Genomic DNA, 21,445 nt, shown 5'->3' with positions numbered 1-21,445 from the left:
TAAACTCTTAGGTGTGGAGCTTAATGTTATTGTATATGTTAGAAAATAATTTTTTTCCACTAAGGGTGAAAAAAAAATCAGACTCCTTGGTCACGGTCAGACTGTCAGCCATGTACTATAGCAGGAGTCAAATCACAGAGTCAGATAGTAGGATGTTTATCTCGTCCACCCATCTCACTTCACAGAGAGGAAATGTGAGGTTCAGACAGGCTGATCACTCCGAGTTAACTATCTAACCCTAACTAGAATCTAGTTTTCCATTTTCTACTTTAGTGCTTTTTCCAGAATAAATTTTAGTTGGTTATATGTATTTGTCTGTCTCTGTTTTAGACATATGAAATTATGTTACGAAACATCTTTAGGAATTGTCATCCGCTTGAAAATCCAGGTAGGTGTATTTCTAGATTTAAAACACTGACAAAACGTGGTCCACTGGAGAAAACAAAGCAAACTCAATAAGTATCTTCCTACATCACAAAATCAAATGGTCTCGTCAGGATTTTTTAAATATCCTGGTTAAAAATAAAGACTGCTCCAGGAAGCACTGCCAGGACACTGCTCCAAGAGCATTACAGATCGCTTCTACGAGCTGATATAAGGCTCTCATCAGGAACTAACCTTGGCTGTCACGAAAATAGTCACATCAGTGGGTTCTAAACACAATTTTTGGTAATTCTACTGGAACAAGGTAAATAATACGTGTGTTGAAAAGGAGATGACTTTGTATGATAGAGATTGGGGTATTCTTTTCCTTTCATGCCCTCTGGAGCTTGAAATGGAAAATTGGGATAAGGGTTGAGAGAATGAAAATTCTATAGATGATTCTGTTGAATAGTAAATTCATCAATACCCTATAAAAAGAAGCTATGCCTCTTAGAGAGCCAACTAAAAAGGCATTTGTAGGTGGAACTGGCCTTTGGCAATTGAGTTGTAGATCTTATTGGGTAAAATCATACCACAGGGAAATTATTGTGAAATTACTATTTTTTGTATATGGGCTATTTTAAGGGCACACACTCATACTTAGATATTTGGGAAGACATTTAATTTTTCTGACAGATAGAAAACATGTTAATATAAAACTATAATGGGAGTAATTCCTCACTGGTAATATCCCAGAGGGGTTCACTCCAGAATAAAATTTCTTGTTATTTCTTGCTGTCACAAAATTTTAGCAGAAAAGACCCCAAATTCTTCTCTGGTTGCCTTTTCAGATATCTAAACTACATGGGTGTATGTCTACCTATATATATTCATGGAATAGGTTCTTTTAATTAAAAAGTTCTATGTCTCTAAAAGAGATAATCTATGCATAAAAGTTGAAATTTAGGTCCTTTATATATAAAGGAATATAAGATACTTTTATTTATCTCTGGATGGGTTTTTTCTTTTCCTTCAAGAAGATGACCTTTAGGCTGGAACTATAATGTGCAAACATCATCACAAGTTCACTGGCATAAATTCACAGGCCAACTGAAAATGGAATATAAACACGTCCAAGTGAACATCTGACGAGGGCCACTGGAGGAAGCAGTGAACACTGATGGGATGGGCTGGTGGTTCATGCCGGAGGAAAAAGGACTTAACATACCAGAAGCAGGTACAAATAGACAGTAACTGGGAAAATGAAATAATGCCTGAGAAGACAATAAAAAGAGCTAAGAAAACATTACAGAAGAAACACAGCGCATTCAACAAACCAACAGGAGACGTCTTCCTTAAACTTACAGAGGAATTTCATTTATTTCTAACGCTGATTTCAAAAGACCGTACGTTCGTTTTCTCCTCCTCCTCTTTCTTTGCTTCTTCTCCCCATATAAATATTCATTTGCACATGTATGCATTATTTATACATTGAAACAATACAGTAAGCCCATCAAGGCAAAAAGAAGGAGTTCTAAGTCACTAAAGGGAAAGTTCAATATGACTGGGGTGGGCACCATTCGGCTAAAGAGGGGAACTTTCCACTTATTGCAGACAGGAAATGAGACAAGCCACACAGCACAAGGGGATACGATCAATGCCCAAGTGGCAATTTCGTACCTTAATGTAGGAGTGGACAGAATGGTCTAGTTGCTCCTCATGGCACTTGGCCACGATGTCAGTCAGAACCCTGGAAAAGCAAAGCTGTTGAGTGGTCTTTCTGGAGAAGGCAGCAAAATACCACTTGGTTTGTCAGTGAAGTGCTTGGTAAGCTAGGCACTTAGTCATTACTGAATGAATGAATGAACCAACTTCAAACTCAGTACTGGGTGTTCAGTATCTATAACCTCTATTAGCCATTTCCAACCTTGAAATCTCTAAACACTAAGATAAAAGTAATGTCTTATGGCTGAAATATTACGGTGGAGACATTTTTGCCCAAGTTGTGTATGCTATTACAGTTTGTGTCTGCTGACCCTGTCTTTTTGGAAAAGGAATTGTTTTCGGTACCTTATGAAAACTAAGATCTTTAACCCCTAAATATCACATTCTGTTTTTAAAGAGCTTGTCTTCCAACTTAGAGGTGTTATATACGTGCTTTTGGAAAAAGTATTTAGTTTAAGATGTAAGTTTTTGGCTTTTACTCCTTAGCTGGGTTAGAGTCCAGTAGCAATGGTGGCACAGGTTGATTTCTTCACATTAATACTTGAAGTTACTCCATGGCTGTAGTGCTTAGGAATATCTCAGAATTTTAACAGGTCTATCTGCTGCAATATTTAGGAGTTTTGCCAACAGATGCATATACTCATGCTGAAAAGAGCACAACCTGAAGGCACAGTTGGGGACTTCTAATCTGGCTCCAGAACTGGCTGGTTGTAGAAATGTTAGAGATGTTTTACTTTTCTAGCTTCAGAGCTTTACTTTAAAAATGATGCTATGCTTAGTCACTCAGTAGCGTCCTCCTCTTTGCGACCCCATTGACACTAGCCCGCCAGGCTCCTCTGTCCATTGGGGATTCTCCAGGCAAGAATACTGGAGTGGGTTGCCATTTCCTTCTCCAGGAGATCTTCCCAATCCAGGGATCAAATCCGGGTCTCCCACATTGCAGGCTGATTCTTTACCATCTGAGCCATCAGGGAAGCCCAAGAATACTGGAGTGGGTAGCCTATCCCTTCTCCAGGGTATCTTCCCAACCCAGGAATTGAACCAGGGTCTCCTGCATTGCAGGTGGATTCTCAACCAGCTGAGCTATGACTGTCTTTCTGAAAGAGGCTAATAATATGCATGGGAGTTATGAAGGTACTAGAGACATTTCAATGTCAAGAGTAATTTTTTTCCAGAATGCTGTGACTAATATTTTTTAAAAAAATGAACTTTAGGAATATATGATTCAATAATTAATTGAAAACCCTATCTCTAGAAAGAGAAGATTGTAATTTGCTAAAGTCACCAGACAGATTAGTAATGTTGAAAGAACATAGTGAAGGCAATTTAAAGTGAGAACAGTGAAAGAAAAATTGAACATAAAAAGAAAAAGAAGATCTAGTGGGAAAAAAATGGTACAGCTACTCTGGAAAATAATTCGGTATGTTCTTAAAACCAGCACATCTGGGACTTCCCCGGTGGCTCAGTGGCTAGGGCTCTGAGCTCCAAATGCAGACGGCCTGAGTTCAATCCCTGGGCAGGGAACTAGACCCTACATGCTGCAACTAAAAGTATGCATGCCACAACTAAACATCCTGCATGCTGCAACAAAGACTAAAGATCCTGTGTGTCACAGCTAAGACTCAATAAATAAATAAATATGAAAAAAAAACCCCAATGCATATAACTACCATGTGACCTAGCAACTGTTCATTTCAGAGAAATGGAAACTTATGTTCACCCCAAATCTACCAAAAACTGGAAACAATCCAGCTATCCTTCAACAGGTGAGTTTTAAACATATTATGATATGGAATACTACTCACAAAAAAAGGAAAGAACTATTGATTGATGTAACAATCTGGATGAATCTCCAGAGAGTTATGCTGAGTGAAAAAAGCCAATTCCCAAAGGTTACACACTGCCATATAATTCCGTATCTGTATGTGTGTGCATGCTCAGTCATGTCCAACTCTTTGCAACCCCAAGGGCTGTAACCCCCCAGGCTCCTCTGCCCATGGGATTCTCCAGGCAAGAATACTGGAGTGGGTTGCCATTTCCTCCTCCAGGGGATCTTCCCTATCCAGGGATTGAACCTGTGTCTCTTGTGTCTCCTGCACTGGCAGGGGGATTCTTTACCACTGCGCCACCTGGGAAGCCCTCATAAATCCATATTCATATATATAAAATATATAATGCATATAAATTTAAAATAGCATATATAATAAATTTATCAACTTATATAAATACATGTAATACATAATGTTATATATAAAAATATATGTACTCATATTACATATAAAATTTCAATATAGTATATATAAAATTCTTAAAGTAATGAAATTTTAGAGATGGAGAACAGATTAGCAGTTGCCAGGAATAAGGGGCAGGGACTGAGATGAGAAAGAAGTAGGTGTGTCAATAAAAGGGCAACATGAGGGATCCTTCTGGGAAGGGGGATGTTCTGTCTCCTGACTCTTTCAATGTCAGTATTCTGGGATTGATGCTGTCCTATAGTTTTGCTAGATGTCACCACTGGGAACATCTAAAGAGAACATGGGCTCTCTTCTGTATTATTTCTTACAACTGCATGTGCCTCTATAACTATCTCAAAATAAAAAGTATAATTAAAAAAAGCACAAAGGAAAAGTTAAAAAAAGAGGTCTAAAACTCCACTTGGATGATAATAATAGATGATTAGAAGGTAAGAACTCAAGAGTGAGACATACTTAACTTTGACATATGTGTTCAAACAAAATGTAAGCATACACAAAATGTAAGCCTGGGGGGTTACACAGTTATATGTAATTATACTCAGTTATAATTAAAGTTGCCTGTCATCACAGCTTATAAAATCTCTTCTCCCAAGGCTTTGCTATGAATACCTGGTCACAGTGGTGCTTATTTCATCTTCTTCATTCTGTACCAGAACCTTGAAGAGCTGATTCAAGATTATAGGCAGAAAACTCATGATTGCATGAATCTTTTCCACATTCAGTAAGTTCTGTTAAATTGGCAGGACAAAAAAAAAGTCATTGATTAAATTTAAAGCACATTCGACTGATGTTCATCTGGACTTGAATATGAATACAGTAGTTCACCTTTGTTTGGCTTTATTTTTCATGGCATTTCTCATGACATACAGGCATGAGGGTAAATGTTGCAAAGACTCTACTTCTAATTAACTAATTTAGAGTCAATTGACTCTGATTTTCAATCATTTTTATTTTGGAGAAACTGATCTTTGCTTATTGTTCCATTATACAGACAGACACCTTTTAGGAACTGTGAAATAAAATAATTTCTTCTTGGAATTGATAAGGTGTTTAAAAATCTTCAAGAATGATTACCCTGAAGCTTGCTACTCAATGCAAAATGTAAAGGTCTGTTTTGCCCATTTCCATCCTGGAGACCACTGCAACTATTTGCACGTCATGTTACCTTACAAGAGCGGACGAAATTCGAGGTAGGTGACTGAGACATATCTTTCTCTCTTTTTTGGCACTGTTGGAAAAATGCGTTCACATGTGGATCCTGAAACAGCAAAAAAAGTATTGATTTTTTTTTACACATAAGCTGTGTAATAATCATGGTGATGGGAGGTCAGTCCTTCTGCAGGACAGATGACTTGATGTGAGGTGCTTTACCAAGAAGGCAGAGAGACAGACCTCTCATTTTCATGGATGTTCTGGCACACTGAGGGCTTGACCTGAACCACAAAGTCTGCTCTCCTTCCTATTTCATTCTCAGAGATTTGTTTCCTTCTGGGCCCACGTGACAATGGCTAGAGAACTCCTTCTCTTGGCTCTGTTCCTCCTCCTTTCCTCCCTTTTTTCTTTCTTTCTTAAATTGCCTTCTATCATCTTCCTGTTTCTGCTTCTTCCACAGACTTCTATCATTTATTCTTACGTATCCTTTAATACACATGAGAATGGGTACAGTTTGATATGCACAGGGATATTTTCAGATTTAAAATGTCAGCTTTAATAAAAAAAATTAGGAAGTCCACCTGCCATCGTGAAATAAAAGTTGACTCCTGTCTTTTGTTATGGGCAGAATTGTGTCTCCTCCAAAATCCATGTGTTGAAGTTCCAACTCCCAGCACCTCAGATTGTAACCAAATTTGAAAATAAGGCCTCTAAAGAGGTAATTATGGTAGTTAAGTGAAAAGTGAAAGTGAAGTCGCTCAGTCGTGTCCGACTCTTTGCGACCCCATGGACTGTAGCCCACCACACTCCTCCGTCCACGGGACTATGGTAGTTAGTGTGGTCCTAATCCCGAATATGACTGATGTCTTTACAGAAGAGCAAACTTGGATATTCACACACAGAAGAAAGCCAAGGAGGGAGGCTTTGGAAGAAGACAACACTGCTGACACCTTGATCTCAGACGACCAGCCTCTACAATTGTGAGAAAATATACTTCAGTTGCTTAAGCAACCCGGTCTGTGGTATTTTCTAATGGCAGCTGGAGCAAACTAATCTGTCCTTTAATGTTGTTTCCTGAAGCAAATGTCACATTGGAAATGCTGGGGGTCAAAGTTACATATTCAGGAAGCGGGATACAGACTCCGTGGTGGCTCAGGTGGTAAAGAATCTGCCTGCAATGCCGGAGACCCAGGTTCAATTCCTGGCTCAGGAAGATCCCCTGGAGAAGGGAATGGCAACCCACTCCAGTGTTCTTGCCTGGAGGATCCCATGGATGGAGGAGCCTGGCGGGCTACAGTCTGTGGGGTCGCAGAGAGTCAGACATGACTGAGCAACTAGCTCTTTGACTTTTCACACTCTTCTGGGCATTTCTCTGGCATTTGTCAGCTCTAGAGGGGCATCTGTGGTTTGTGTGTAAGTAATATTTTCAGTTTCACGTTATTTGTCAGATCCACAGCAGGCACGGAGGACAGAGCTCTGGGCAAGGAAAACCCACACCCTTCCTCTGGTCCTTCTATAATGCCCCTGAGATGGATACTGCACCATAGTTTCCACACATACCTATTTTCTCACAATTAGACAAGTGCTTCAAAGGAAAACAGGGTGTCAGAGGGTGTGTGATAAGATGATACAGCATATCTGAGGGGTCAGCGGACAGAGAAGACTTCTTTGAGGAGATGATATTTGAACCAAGACTTGAAGGATGGACAGGAGCTGAAAGACTGATGAGGGGAGGGGAGGCAGAGAGAGAGATAGCTTTCCTGGCTGAGGAAAGGCAGAGAGTCACAAAATCCCTGTGTCCTGGAGGAATGAAGCAGACAGAGGGCAGAGTGCATGAGAGGGCCTTTGGTCTTCGAAAACTGATGTAACTACCGCTATGGAGGAAGGAAGACGGTGTCTCCCAGGGTGACGAGTGTGTGGGCAGTGGAAGCTGATGTAGAGAAAGGTAAGTAACGGTGAGTCACAGAGAGACCTGAGCTGTTTGGAGGAAAGTAGCTGGAAGCAAGACAAAGAGAAACTCGGGATTCTGAGATACATAAACGCAGGATTTGGATGATCATCTTGTGGGACTTGACTGGGGCTGACGGCATCAGAGAAAAGAAGGATTTAAGGAGTTACGGACAGAGGACTGGGAAAGAGGACTCAATTTGGCTTGAGGCACCAGTGGTTATGGAAAGACATTTTGATCCAATATATGGTGGTACCTGGATTATTTCACTTTTCTTAGCAACCAAGTATGTGCTAAAGTAGCTTGAACCAAAAAAAAAAAACAAAAAACAAACACCAAAAAACAAAATCAACAACAACAACAACAAAAAAAAACAAAACCAAACACACATACACAACTACAACAACCAAATGTACATTGAATTTAAAAAAGGAGTAATATATATTCTATGTACAGGTAACAGTTTGCTTTGTAGTGTATAATCAGTATCATAAAAGTTCTCCCACTGTGCTAAAATAAGCTGCCTTGCAAGGGAAGGGGTGAATTTTATGGCAATATGACAGTGGTACTAGTTCCCTCTGTACAGCATTTTGTAGTTCATGAGACATTTTCACATGTACTTTCTCATTTTGAACCTCACTACAATCTTAGGTGGAGATTTTCCTTTATTGTTATCATTTTCCTGATGAGGACATGGGATTGCAGGGGTGAAGTGACTTGTCCAAAGTCACTGGGTCAGCAGTTGACCAAAGTGACTCTCAGATACAGTTTTGCCCACTTCATGGCCTTTGCTCCATGAGAGGAGGCTTGGGTAGGCATTGGAAATTAGACTGAGTTTTAAGGGAAAGGTCCACAATTTTTATTTTAAATGTTTCACATTTTTAACACTTGGGTGTTGTCATGGGAGGCAAACCATCTTCCAAGGGAAGTGTTGTCTTGATAAATACACTTCTGGAATTTTGGTCTGCAGTTGGATAGTATCAGGACAACATGCTCACCTGAGTGTTCACTGTTGATACAACAAATGTCGATAGTTTGAAAAGTGGTTTACCACCATCGACCCATTTAACATCACTCCCAGCGTGCTGCAAAAAAGAGTTTGTTACTGTCACTGCGGCAATTTGAGAGAAAGGAAATATCAATAAATAGGTTATTTAGTTTATGTTAATTTGCCACCTTGATCCATTAGGTTCACGTTACTATAGAGATGGAAAATGAGAGATGCAAATACATTTGGCAGTATTAGTAAATGATACCAATATGATATCAGGGGATCATTTTGAATAGATCATTTCTACTGGCCACAAACGAAACAAGGTATTGAAATATTACAGGTACAGTTGATTCCTAATTACAATGGATGAATACATAAAGGTGGGGTTAATTTAAATAGCCAAAGGAAGATAACCTCATGCCATTTTGCCCATGTATCTTTTCTCTTAAGTTATATACTACCCAGTACCTTCCCATTTGCAGAATCTTGAAAGCTTAAATAATTTGGAGGCAGGCTTGTTGCTACTGGGATATTATACTCTTGAGAAGCTATCTGATCATCTTTCATCAAAGGAAGCCAAGCATATCCAACTGTACAAAAGAAAAACAGAGAGAAAACTTTTCAGTACAAACCTTCATGGTGAGGAGTAAAAACAAAGCGATTTACCATTTATGAATATAAAACTTAGTTAAAAAACACTAAATAAATCAGAGCTTTTCAAGTACTTTCCAATTCAAGTCCCAGAGATGACATGTATGGCTATGTCGGATTGCTTCTGGTCAGTACCTGGTGTTTCCAGTGCCTCCTTCTTTTTGGCGTTAGCTTTTGCATTGATGTCACAAGTGACATGATAAAAAGAGAACAGAATATGGTGTTTCTCATGAAGTTGTGTCGGGAGCTCAATCTTCACCTGCAATGAAAGAGATAGTAGCTGAAACTCAAATCATTTTCCTCGGGTCAGGGCAAGACAAAGCATAAGCACTTTAACCTTTTAAAAAGTCTTTAACCGAAATCTAGGTCCATGTTTAATAGTCAGCACTAGAAGTACTGATTTAATTCTTAGTACTATCCATCCTGCTAGCACTAATGCGTCAAGATTATATTTTTACTTCTTTATTGTGGTGGATGATGGTAATTTAGACTACCCAGTTTTTCTCCTTAGGTAATTTATGTCATCATGGGCAAGCTCTGGGACATAGTTTTGAGCAAACTCCAAACTGAAGGACAGGGAGGCCTGGCATGCTGCAGTCCATGAGGTTGCAAAGAGTCGGACACAACTGAGTGACTAAACAACAGATTCCGCCGTGAATTAAACACACACACACACACAGACACACACGTATGAAAAACACACAAGGAGACATAACTGTACAATGTAAATAAGGCACAGATTAAGGACTTCTCATCAAGGACATGAATTAAGTTGTCCTTGCCTCCCAAAGGGTGTGCATGGACCAGTTGCACAAGCATCACTCGGGAGCTGGTTAGATATGCAGAAACTCAGACACTACTCCGGACACACAGAATCTGAATCTTCATTTTAACAAGATCCCCAGGCGACTCATAGGCCTCTTGTTGAGAAACATGGTAGTTGGATATGACTGTACCCCTTTTTTAAAATAACACAAAAATACATATGGTGTATACTGCATAAAAAATACACTGTGGTAACTAAGTAGTGAGTCATTCTGTGCAGAGGTCATGCTCCAGTTCTATAGGTGGTGCTTCTAAATAAACAAGCATAAAATTGATATAGGTGAAGAATATATATAATAAGGGCTTCCCAGGTGACTTAGTGGTAAAGACTCCACCTGCCAATGCAGGAGATGCAGGTTTGATCCCTGGGTAGGGAAGACCCCCTCGAGAAGGAAACGGCCACCCACTCCAGCTTTCTGGCCTGGGAAATCCCACGGACAGAGGAGCCTGGCATTGGGGTCACAGAAGAGTTGGACATGACTGAGTGACTAAACAATATACATACAACATAATACGTAATGAGGAGCATCCTCCTTGTCCCTGGAAAGAAAGGTTTTGAAATCCTCTACATGTCATACTTGTCAGGTTTTAAGCCTCTGTCATTTAATTCCCTCAACAGTCTTGTGAAGTAGGATGGTACAGAGGAAGCAACCAAGGCAAGAGACGTTAGGGGGCTTTGAGTCATTTAGGAGGACAGACTCGTCAGTAATTACTAGGACCTTCCAGGACAAGAACATCTGTCACACTGGAATCCCAGGATCCCAGGCAGGTAACCTACATTCAGCTCAATATTAGCAACTAGGTAGTTTCTAGAACATAAAATCAAGCAATAAGGTGATAGTGAAAGTGAAGTGAAAGCTGCTCAGTTGTGTCCAACTCTTTGTGACCCCATGGACTGTACAGTCCATGGAATTCTCTAGGCCAGAATACTGGAGTGGGTAGCCTTTCCCTTCTCCAGGGGATATTCCCAACCCAGGGATTGAACCCAGGTCTCCTGCATTGCAAACGAATTCTTTACCAGCTAAGCCGCCAGGGAAGCCCAGAGACCCAAGCAAATTATCTACCAATTAATTTATTAGACTCTGTGCATCTATATAGCTAGTTAATTTATTTTTACACTGTTCAGGAGAGAATTTATTAATAAATTTTCAGTGTCATCCCTGGGGCAGTAGTATCAGCATCACTTAGAAACTTGTCTAAAAATGTAAATTCTCGGGCCCCATCCCAGACATATACAGGATCCAAATATTGGGGGGGGGGGGTTGAGGTTTCAGTAATCTGTGTTTTATCGAGCCTTTTGGGTGATTCTACACCTGGTAAAGTTTGAGAACTTCTGAATTAGAATGGTTTGCAGCTTACATATATTTGTTACATGCCAGCATGCTAACCTGGTAACAAAAGCCAATATACAGTTCAAAGCATGCAATAACTAACAATGCAGTTGAATGAAATTTTCTTTTTTTAGCCAAAGCACATAGGAATGAAACAGGTGCTTAAGAATTCCATTTAAACTAGATATTAAGGCAAATACTCCTCAGAAGTAAGTACTGCAAATATTCACATTATATTTTTAACAGTGTCTTAGAAGAATTGATAGCCATGCTTATAATTAATGCAATCATTTTTTTTTTTTTTGCAATACAAAGAAGAAAATGGTTTTGAATCTGCATGGCATAGTTCACTAGGCTCTTCATTAGATATACATTCTCCTGTGGAGAAGCTCACGGCTTTTACAAGGATCCCAGGAAGTACATGAGAGGGAGAGAGATTAAAAGCCATACTTAACTCTAAGAACATTCTTTTTTTCCTTTTAATCTTATACGTCGACACAGAATGCGCCTTTCAGATGGGCTTTGTCAAGGGGTCAATACTGTAGTAAATATTCAGTAATATGCTAATAGACTTTTCTCTTAATTTTTTTTTCACCTCTGTCCTAAATTTATAGGGAAAAAATTAAGAGTATTAAACAGATGTGGAGGAAGGAGAAAAGGTTCCTTAGGTCTGTGGTTTCATCAGTGTTCTTTCAATAAGTTTAAAAATGGTCTGAGTGTAACCAAGAGTGATAGGCAGAATAATAATCCACCCTCTCACCACCACAATGTCCCCCGGGGCTTCCCAGGTGGTGCTAGTGGTAAAGAACCTGTCTGCCAATGCACGAGACATAAGAGATGCAGGTTCAATCCCTGGGTGGGGAAGATCCCTTGGAGGAGGTCATAGCAACCCACTCACTCCAGTATTCTTGTTTGGAGAATCCTAAGGACAGAGGAGCCTGGTGGGCTATGGCCCATAGGGTTGCAAAGAGTTGGGCACCACTGAGCAACTTAGCATGGAAAGATGTCCCCCATATCCTAATCCCCGGAAGATATGAATATGTTTCCTTACATGGTAAAAGGGACTTTGCAGGTACAACCAAGTTAAGGGGCTTGAGATGGGGAGATTAAACCAGATTAGCCCAGGAGAGCCAATGTAATCACAAAAGTCCTTATCACAGAAGGCAGAAGAGTCAGGGTCATAAGAAATGTGAGGAGAGAAACAGAGGTCAGAGTGATGACACTGCTGGAAAGGGTCAAATGTCAAGGAATGTGGGCATTTCCAGAAACTGGAAAGCCACGGTAAGGATTCTCTCCAGAGCCTCCAGGAGAAACGGAGCCCTGCTGACACCTGATTTCAGCCCTGGGGACCCATTTCAGAGTTCTGACCTGCACAACGAACTACAAGATCATCAATGTGTGTTATTTAAGTCACTAAACTGAGATAATTTCTTAGAGCAGCAACAGGAAATTAATACAAAAGATGTGATATTTTTAATCCCAGACATCATACTGACAGGTTTCATGAGTTCAGACCTTAGTTTAATGGTTAGAAATTATTTAATTTTGGAACTTGTTTTTCTGAAGCTATTTGTACTACCAGCTGACATATGTTTAGTAATTTACCATTAACCCAATGAAGTTTTTTTTGTTGTTGTTATTGTTGTTGCTTTTTGCCACGCTGCACTGCTTATGGGAATCTCAGTTCCCCAATGAAGGATTGAACCCAGGTTCCTGGCATTGGAAGCGCAGAGTCCTAACCACTGGACCACCAGGGAAGTCTCCCAGTGAGTTTTCTGCATGTGTTATAGCAGAGTGGCGAAGCTTCAGGCTCTGCAGTCACATGGCCTGGCCTATATTTTGACTGTCACTTCATAGTTACACGCCCTTGGCAGAGTTGCTTCCCTGACCCCCAGTTTCCTTATCTGTAAAGTAGGAAGGTGTGAAGGTTCATTTTATGTGTCATCTTGACTGGTCCATGGGATGCCCAGATAGCCAGTTAAATATGATTTCTGGGCGTGTCTGTAAGGCTGTTTCTGGAAGAGACCAGCATTTGAATTTGAATTGAGCCAAGTAGATGGCCCTCCCCACATGGGTGACCATCATCCTATTGAGGTACAGAATAGAACAAGAAGGCTGGGGAAGGTGGAATTCCCTCCCTGCCTGACTGCTTGACCTGGAACACTGATCTTCTCCTGCCCTTGGTGCTGCTGGTTCTCAGGCCTTCAAACCTGGCCTGAAATCCACAATATGCACTCTAGTTCTCAGGCTTTTGAACTACACCAATGGCTTTCTTGGGTTTCCAGCTGGAGCTGATAGATTGTGGGACTTTTAAGCCTCCTTGTACTAAATTATATCTATCTATCTATCTTCCTATTGGCTCTGGTTCTCTGGAGAAAGCTGAGTGGATGAAAGGAGATGGTGCGTACTTGGAGGACAGTATGGTGCCTGGCACATAATAAAAGAGTCTTAAGAAGCGGCAGAGCAGGTCCTGAGTGGTGGGGGTCCAAGCTCCTTCGATTACTATAAAGATTATAAGCAACAATGCTGGCTCATATTCTAGCCTTTTTTGTTTTGTTCCTTAATACATGAAATGCTGCTACTGATTGGTAAGAACTATCTAACATGATCTTTGTTACAGTAGACAATGAACTAAAAGAAAAAAATTCATCTAATTTGAAAGGAATGATATAATAAAAATTCCACATTTTAAAAAGACAATCATATGCTGAAATAAATGAATTTTCAACATAGTCCTGGGGCAACTGTCAATGAATGTAGCTTTGGAAGCTTGGTTATGTAAACATCTGCTAAGGAATGTCCTGAGTCGGAGGTGTAGTCAAGAGAGAGCGTTTATCATCATGTATTATCTCACCCACTCACACATCTTTTAAGGAGCTGCTGAGGGCAGGGAAGTCTTGACCCTTACCTCATCCGAGAAATCTGGATTCTGGGAATGGTGCAGAACTGCAGTGTAGGCAGCCGAGGTGAAGAGGGGCCCTCCGGGTTTTCCATAAATACACTGTTTAAAAAAATCATGAGTTGAATAATTATGAGGGTCTGAAATTAACCCTGAGCACAGAAAGGCCACAACTTTTTTCAGTTCCCCATTCTGGAACAAAGATAAATTTTGTGATAACTTTCCAGGCTTAGCTGACATCTAATTAACCTTGAACTTCTTTGATCTGCTGTCCTGTACTTATTCTACAATGAGGCACTGTTGAAGAAAATATGAAGGCTTTAATTCACTCTGTAGATAATACATCAAAACTGAATACCTGTGTCAGTTCACTACCTAACTTTTGATTACTGGAGATAAGAGACTGTTCACTTCTGATTCCTGCAGCCCGTGGTATCCAACTCTGATCTAGAGTTTAAGGTCATCTGTCCTGGGTGACCACAAGGCTTGGTTTGACCCCAGTACTTGACATGCCAGCCCCCAACCAAGAATGCCGGAATCCTAGGGCTGGTTCCAGGCTCTACCATATTGTATTTTTCTTCTATCCCAGGTCCTAATCAGGCCAGTGGATGAGGATATGGTACTTCCTTGTTATAAAAGTCCCTTTAGCCCAAGGTTCAGAGTCCCTCTACTGAAGTTAGCTGTATCTCTGAGTAATGCTCTAGAATGCAGTGAAACAGGTCACACATACCTGCAAGTACTTTTCATTTTTAAGAATTTTCCCCATAAGCAACGCTCTAACAGGCCTGGTGTGTTTGCCATCTGCTCACTGCCATTGTTCGCCTGACAATTTCATTTCATTTTAGTTTTTATCTCCTGCTGCTAATGCTATTGTGGAACTTGGAACCTGAGGAGGCTGAGAGTACCTTAGGACAATTTAAAAGAACTCTTTCTCTCTACTCTGCATGATTCATTCAATCACTCAAATTGATTACTGTTCTTCTGAAAAATGCCACCACCCTTTTTAGTTTGGAGAATACATCTGGTCCCTGACAGAGTCCTTTAAGAGATGATCTCAGATAATTGTGGAGGTTAGCTAGAAATTACTTTTGTCCTTTACTATCTCTTTCCTCTGATTCATTGAAACTGGGAAGATCTGGCTGCAGGCCCACTAAAAAGAATTTTTCACTCTATTTTTATAGGTTACTTTATGTTGTTTGAAGTGCCTAAAATAAAAACAGCACACATCAAATATGAACTCTGAAAAAAGCCATCTAGTTGCAGTTTTATAGGTTCAAACAGCCCAGTTCATACAAACCTCATAGTTTTATTGATCTTATTAAATCATGTGATCAACAGCAGAGAACAGCTTCCCAGGGCCATTTCCCAGGTCCTCAGGCAGATGGCCACATGCACCTTCCATAAAAGTGAGCATCCCACGGGGCACCTGCATTAGCCATCAGGCCAGTAGGAGCAGCCCTTCTGCACAGGCCACAGGAAGGCTAGCTGGGATGTGGCATTTGAAATCAAGTACGGAGAATTCATGAGACGCAGGCTAATCTCTGAAAAGGGCAAAGACTTCCAGCGGGGAATCTTTGCATTGATTTCACACTAGAATGCCTTCCTTTTTTCCAAATCATGAAAAGCTAAGCGGAGCCATGAGACTGGCATTTCTAATAGATCTAGTTAATGGTGGCTATTCAATCAGGCACATGTTAGGAAACTTAAATGTACCAAGTGCTCCTCTTTCAAGCACACTAAAATAAAAGGCTCTCGGTGGTGGAGGGAACCGGGGCACCTGCCTCCCTCTTTATACTGTGCTCCCTCAGGGGCTTGGCTCACCTTTAAGGGCCTGGCATCTTCCTCATCAGAATTTTTGAATTCAACGCACACGGTTATATTTCGTGCCTGAAATTACAGCGGAGGAAATGGACATCGTAATTTCCTGTTAGATAACATCACAAAACAATCCAAGTGCCTAAAATAAGTAGCTTCTAATTAAATCTGAAAAATGTAGACTAGCCAACATTTTCTTGTGATATTATTCATAGTGCTTAGAAATAGCAGAAGGATTTGGAGAAATTATTTAAAAGGGAATAAAAGACTCATAATTGAAAGTGCAGGTATGCTATTTTCAGAGTCTTTCTTAATAAACTAAAAATAGAGTCTAGAACAAAATTATTTAGGGCTGATTTCAGAAAGGATTATTCATATACTACAAAATGTGCATCCTTAAACACTTTTAAGGCAAAACTCATCTCTGCCTCTCATTAAACATTTTCTTCAAATGGTTTTCTATCCTATAGTGTTGGCCCATAGTAATTTGTATTCGGACTTTCAAGAAGCCATCTTAATATGGTCTAAATAGGGTAGTGAGAGAGGATGATATTTCAGAAACATATCATACCTTGTTGAAACATTTCTGGCTATCATACTTGAGGTGCTTGGGGTAAATGTAAATCTGATTTTTGTATACTCTATAAGGACGGCAACACTTTGTTGAGTCATAAATAAATTCTTCCACTTCCACTGTGGGTTCTGGTTTTGCCGTCACATTGAAAGGCTTGACAGGAATAAAGGACGATGTTACACAGTCTTTAAAAATCAGAAATAAAAGTTTGTCATTGAATATGATCATAAGTGAACAAGACTTAATCTATTTAAAAGTGAATCTATTCAAAACAGAAATTCCATACTTGTATACCAATTTACGTTAAGTTATGCTGGCATGAAAAATTTGTAGGAGGCAAGCATGACAGATAATTAGTGATATATTTAACATCAAAACTAATGTCTCAAAAAACTGGCAAATCTTTCGGATTTATAACTATTTTCTTTTTGTAGTAAGTTTCATATAAAAAGTAAATTTTAGCTAGAGATCCTCTGAGCATACTAACCAGGCTGGGTTCGACCCCTGGGTTGGGAAGATCCCCTGGAGAAGGGAATGGCAACCCACTCCAGTATTTTTGCCTGGAAAATCCCACAGACAGAGGAGCCTGGTGGGCTACAGTCCATGGGGTCACAAAGAGTCAGACATGACTCAGTGAATAACATATATAAGATAAAGAGTAGTCCACTGACCTTTACCATAACACTACAAAAATTGATCTGTGATGGAACAGAACTCTGTCCAATGGATTTATTATTGATAGTACCAATGGGCTTAATAGTAATTTTCCCTATGGAATGACTTGACAACATTGGTTGTAATCACCCCCTGCATTATTAGTTACAATTTTTTCTTCAGTTTTTACCATCTTTTAAACTCTAACCTTGTAAAAACAGCCTAAAAGGGGGAAAAGACCATGAGGAATATATAAATCAAAACTGGTCACTATATAGTTTGGAGGCTTCAGCCTGCAGTACTGAAAGACAGCAAGGCCTTATACCTTCCTTTACTCCATCTGGAATCTTTCTGTGTCCAAACAAGCAAAATGGTTAGCTAAATATGCTTGGGAATCAGATTACAAGATTTTTTTTCCCAAAAAAATCATTTATAATTTTTTTATTGTATGTTTTGATTTCTCTGATATTCTCTGGCTCTTTCAGAGAAAATACTTTAGCTTTCTCTTTCGCTATTTTTCTTTTCCCTAGGTAATAACATCTACGTCCCACACATCAGGTAGAGGAAATGGCTTAATTTATCTTCTGGTTTTTCACCCCAATCAATATAAAAGTGATTTGGAGCCATGGGTTAAGTGAGAATGCTTTTTTTTTTCCTCTTCATATTACAGTGACTTGTGGAAAGATCATAAGAATGAAAAACTTAATAGTGCTCATGGTAATTCAAATATCCTGTGATAATGATCCTTTCCCTGTTTGTAGCTCCTTTTAGAATGCCTTTACTCATTATTTGCACCACCGAGAAAGTCACTAAAAAGCATAATAAGAAGGAAAAAAACCAATCTCACCACTTATAAATAAATTCTGAAGATCTTACTTATAAATTAATGAAACTGCTTCTGAAATTTAAATCTTCACTAACATAAATGGGCCATATTCTGAGAAAGATACGTGATCTCTGTGTAATGAGGGTCTAGAAACATTCCAGCTATAACTACGGCATGGCCACCTGGGCGGCTACACACGGCGTTTGAAGTAGCCCTTTGGCAGCAAAATGTGGCATTGCCCAATGTGGATTAGGTTTATCAATACATCTGAAACTGACTGTTTTCCTTTGCAACCCTTCAGTGTTTGAGGATTAAGAGATATAGTGTAATATCCTGCTAGGTGTATGGTGTATACCAGATGAATATTAGGTTACCCTGAATATAGTTCCTATCTTATAATACTTATAAGACTGCCCTAATGGAGAAAGAAATCCCAAATTTTTACACGATAATGAATTAGTTATTCCAAACCTTAAGAAAAAAAATCCCAAACAAATCTTTGTAACAAACCATCTATCCAACCAACCAACCAACCAACCAACCAACCAACCAACCAACCAACCAACCAACCAACCAACCAACCAAAAAGTCACTGAATACTCAAACTGTACAAAGAAACCATGACATCATCATCATACTTGGATGCTCCAAAGGAATGTTGTCGACAGCAATATCCAGGCTTCCAGGAATGGTCTGTGTTTTGCTTATTCTGTCAGCTCTGTGAAAGTATGCCAGCATAGACACACACACACGTACATACAAACACACAATAAGTTAATTCTAGTTGTCAAGGAAAACAAAAACCAGTCAACTGTAATTCTGTGCTTTGATAAGAATAAACAGTGGAACCCTAAATAACCTGTGAATAATTTCATTTAGCTAGTTGAAAACTAAAATGTATGTGATTTTGCAAATAAAAATTAAAAATCAGGGAGGGGTCAAGTTATAGATATTCTGAAGGATATTTTAAACTGGTTTGCACCACTTCAGATAACCACTTATATAGCCAAATAAGTACAATATAAATTCTTAGTTTTGGTAAATGGTAGATAGCTTTTGTTAACAAAAGGTACTAGTATTTGAATTGGTTTAAATGATTCACTTTCATGGGGAATTTTTTGAGAATTTTTTAGAGCAAGGCTGGTTTTTGCTACAACTGCTTTTTCCCTCTTCACCAACAATCCAGGAGGAAAAGGGACCTTTCCTTGACTCTGGTTCTTCTTCTTTCACCCTTGAAAGTGTATGTAGACTCTTCTTCATCACCTAACCCTGTTCCCACACTCATTCTAATTTATGAGTCCTTGAATTTCTTTCCCTTCCTCTTTCCTAAAACCTTCTCCCCTATTTTCCTTTATAGTAAGGTAGAAGTTGTTGATCACAGTTTCAAATGTTACCCCTCTCAGGAAATCTACTTTGAGAGGCAGAATAATTATAGCGGTGGGTCAAGTCAGCTCTTTCCAGCTTGTGAGAGTTGATGGTTAAATTTTCAGTTATTTTGCCTGCTAACTATAGAACACAGCCATTATTAAAAATAAAATTATATAAACTTACCATTAAACACATTACATTAAACACCAAGGTAATAAGTAAACTTTAATCACTTAGTAACTGTTTTACTACATGGTGAGATGATCCATGATCTTGAGGTTATTTACATCTAACTGTGTGGTGGAAATGTCATATAATGGTGTGCACATTTCTTCCCAACTCCATGTTTGCTGAAGCCCCACTGGTAGCTTGAAATCAGCAATGGTAGAAGAATTTACACCATAGAATTTTGCTATCAGTACAAATCAGCTTTTCCCTGCCAGAGGGTCAGGGGTAGACATTTACCAGCACACTACTAAGAATACATGTCGCAAGGTGTGAGGTATCTATGAAATAATTTAATCTCACAGTATGGCACTGGGTATTCTAGATGCCCTCTAAATGTCATAATGATTACTTTCTTTGCTAAACACCAATAACATGGGTTTCATGACAATATGGTCTTCCGTTTTGCCCATTCCTTTTGGCTGTGTTACAACTTTTCATGTTTTAATACATTTGGAAAAAAGTAAAGAGGAAACGTATACTTATTTTCTACTTAGTGACTATAGGAGTTTTGATCAAGAAGTTTGAAAAGGGGAGGGTCTCCCCATGTAAAGAGTGGTCCTGTAGAATCACAAAAAAGTAATATTGGCTCAGTTCTACTTTTTTTGCTTTCAAAGGTTTATATTTTTTCCAGAACAAAAAAGGACATTGGACAAACTTCTATTCTAGTTAAACAGAAATATATAATTTATTGAAGATACAGAAAATATTAATCATGTTTCATAGTAGTATATTATTTTAGTTCTGGATAGACAAATTAATTGATAAGAAATTGTTGATTCTGAGATGGGAGAGGCAGACAGCTAATATTTGGTTAAGAGGCAGAGGGTACAAGCATCCTGAGTGTGTCAGAGTACTAATAGTTTTAGATAAGTTATGTATCATGAAAGAGCTTAACATCATCACATCATCACATTTCTGTCTGTCTCTTGGTATGCTTCCTCTTAGAACCCAGCCACCGTGCCACAAGGAAGCCACAGCATCTGATGGAGAGGCTCCCATGTTAAAGAACCAAGCTCTCCACCCCACAGTTCCAGCCAAGCTCCCAGCCAACAGCCAGCACCAACTTGCCAGTCATCAAATGCAATATCTGAAAAATGGGTCCTTTAGCTCATTTTCCCTCTTCCAGTTGATGCCATAAATAGAAGAGACAAAGTCTCACCTAGCCATGCTCAAACTATGGACTCAAGAATAAAAGTGATGTTATTTTAAGTCACTAAATTTGGGGGTTATTTGTTACATAGCTATCAATAACTGATACAATTTAATGTTTCACTCTCCTTCTATATTATTCTGGCAAATTTACTCTTAGGGTGTCAGTTGGGCATATGTGAAGTCATCTGCAAAGCATCTGTTTTCTGAAGGAGCTTGGTATTTGAAGAATCTGGTAATTAATTGTTGTTTTTTCAGAAATAATAAATCAACAGTAGCAATGTAACTGATTCATGTTGATTTCAAGAGTATCCCCCAAGTCCTACCTTCTATAATCTGATACTAGTTTCAGGAGGTCCTCAGTTGAAATCTTGTTACTTTCTTGTCTATACAGTGGTGAAAATCTTGAGTCTCTGTCCACATTTCCCTGGTTGTCCTTAAATACTGATCTGAAAGAAAACAATATTTATTCAGTTTGATATTTGGCGTGGGAGGGAGGTAAGAATTCTACTACTGAACCACAATGCTCCCCTCTTGGTATTTATAGGGTATCATTTACCAAGCTGTATTTTTAAGTTGACTCAAGTGATTCAACTTCCCACTTAAAATGGAAGAAACTCCAGGGAACTTATCTAGTAAAGAGACAAGAAAACTTCTTTGACAAAAATTTCATTTATATACTGTATTT

General features: G+C 39.2%; 1 protein-coding gene across 8 annotated transcripts in view; it reads right to left on the bottom strand.

Moving 5' to 3' along the window:
* DOCK10 (dedicator of cytokinesis 10) overlaps positions 1–21,445 on the bottom strand; it is a 298,093-nt gene that overhangs the window by 65,661 nt on the left and 210,987 nt on the right. For all 8 annotated transcript variants that reach the window (XM_043444648.1, XM_043444650.1, XM_043444647.1 and 5 more), the window contains exons 15-25: positions 21,084–21,206; positions 18,651–18,730; positions 16,530–16,717; positions 15,965–16,030; positions 14,153–14,245; positions 9,224–9,347; positions 8,906–9,027; positions 8,442–8,528; positions 5,509–5,601; positions 4,953–5,071; positions 2,044–2,113 (exon numbers count right to left, since the gene is read on the bottom strand). In XM_043444648.1, the coding sequence (XP_043300583.1) occupies positions 2,044–2,113; positions 4,953–5,071; positions 5,509–5,601; positions 8,442–8,528; positions 8,906–9,027; positions 9,224–9,347; positions 14,153–14,245; positions 15,965–16,030; positions 16,530–16,717; positions 18,651–18,730; positions 21,084–21,206 (1,165 nt within the window). The remainder of the gene's footprint in view (positions 1–2,043; positions 2,114–4,952; positions 5,072–5,508; positions 5,602–8,441; positions 8,529–8,905; positions 9,028–9,223; positions 9,348–14,152; positions 14,246–15,964; positions 16,031–16,529; positions 16,718–18,650; positions 18,731–21,083; positions 21,207–21,445) is intronic.

This window comes from Cervus canadensis, chromosome 24 (genome assembly GCF_019320065.1).
Source record: "Cervus canadensis isolate Bull #8, Minnesota chromosome 24, ASM1932006v1, whole genome shotgun sequence".
Lineage (NCBI taxonomy): Eukaryota > Metazoa > Chordata > Mammalia > Artiodactyla > Cervidae > Cervus > Cervus canadensis.
This window is presented reverse-complemented; position numbering and strand designations above follow the sequence as displayed.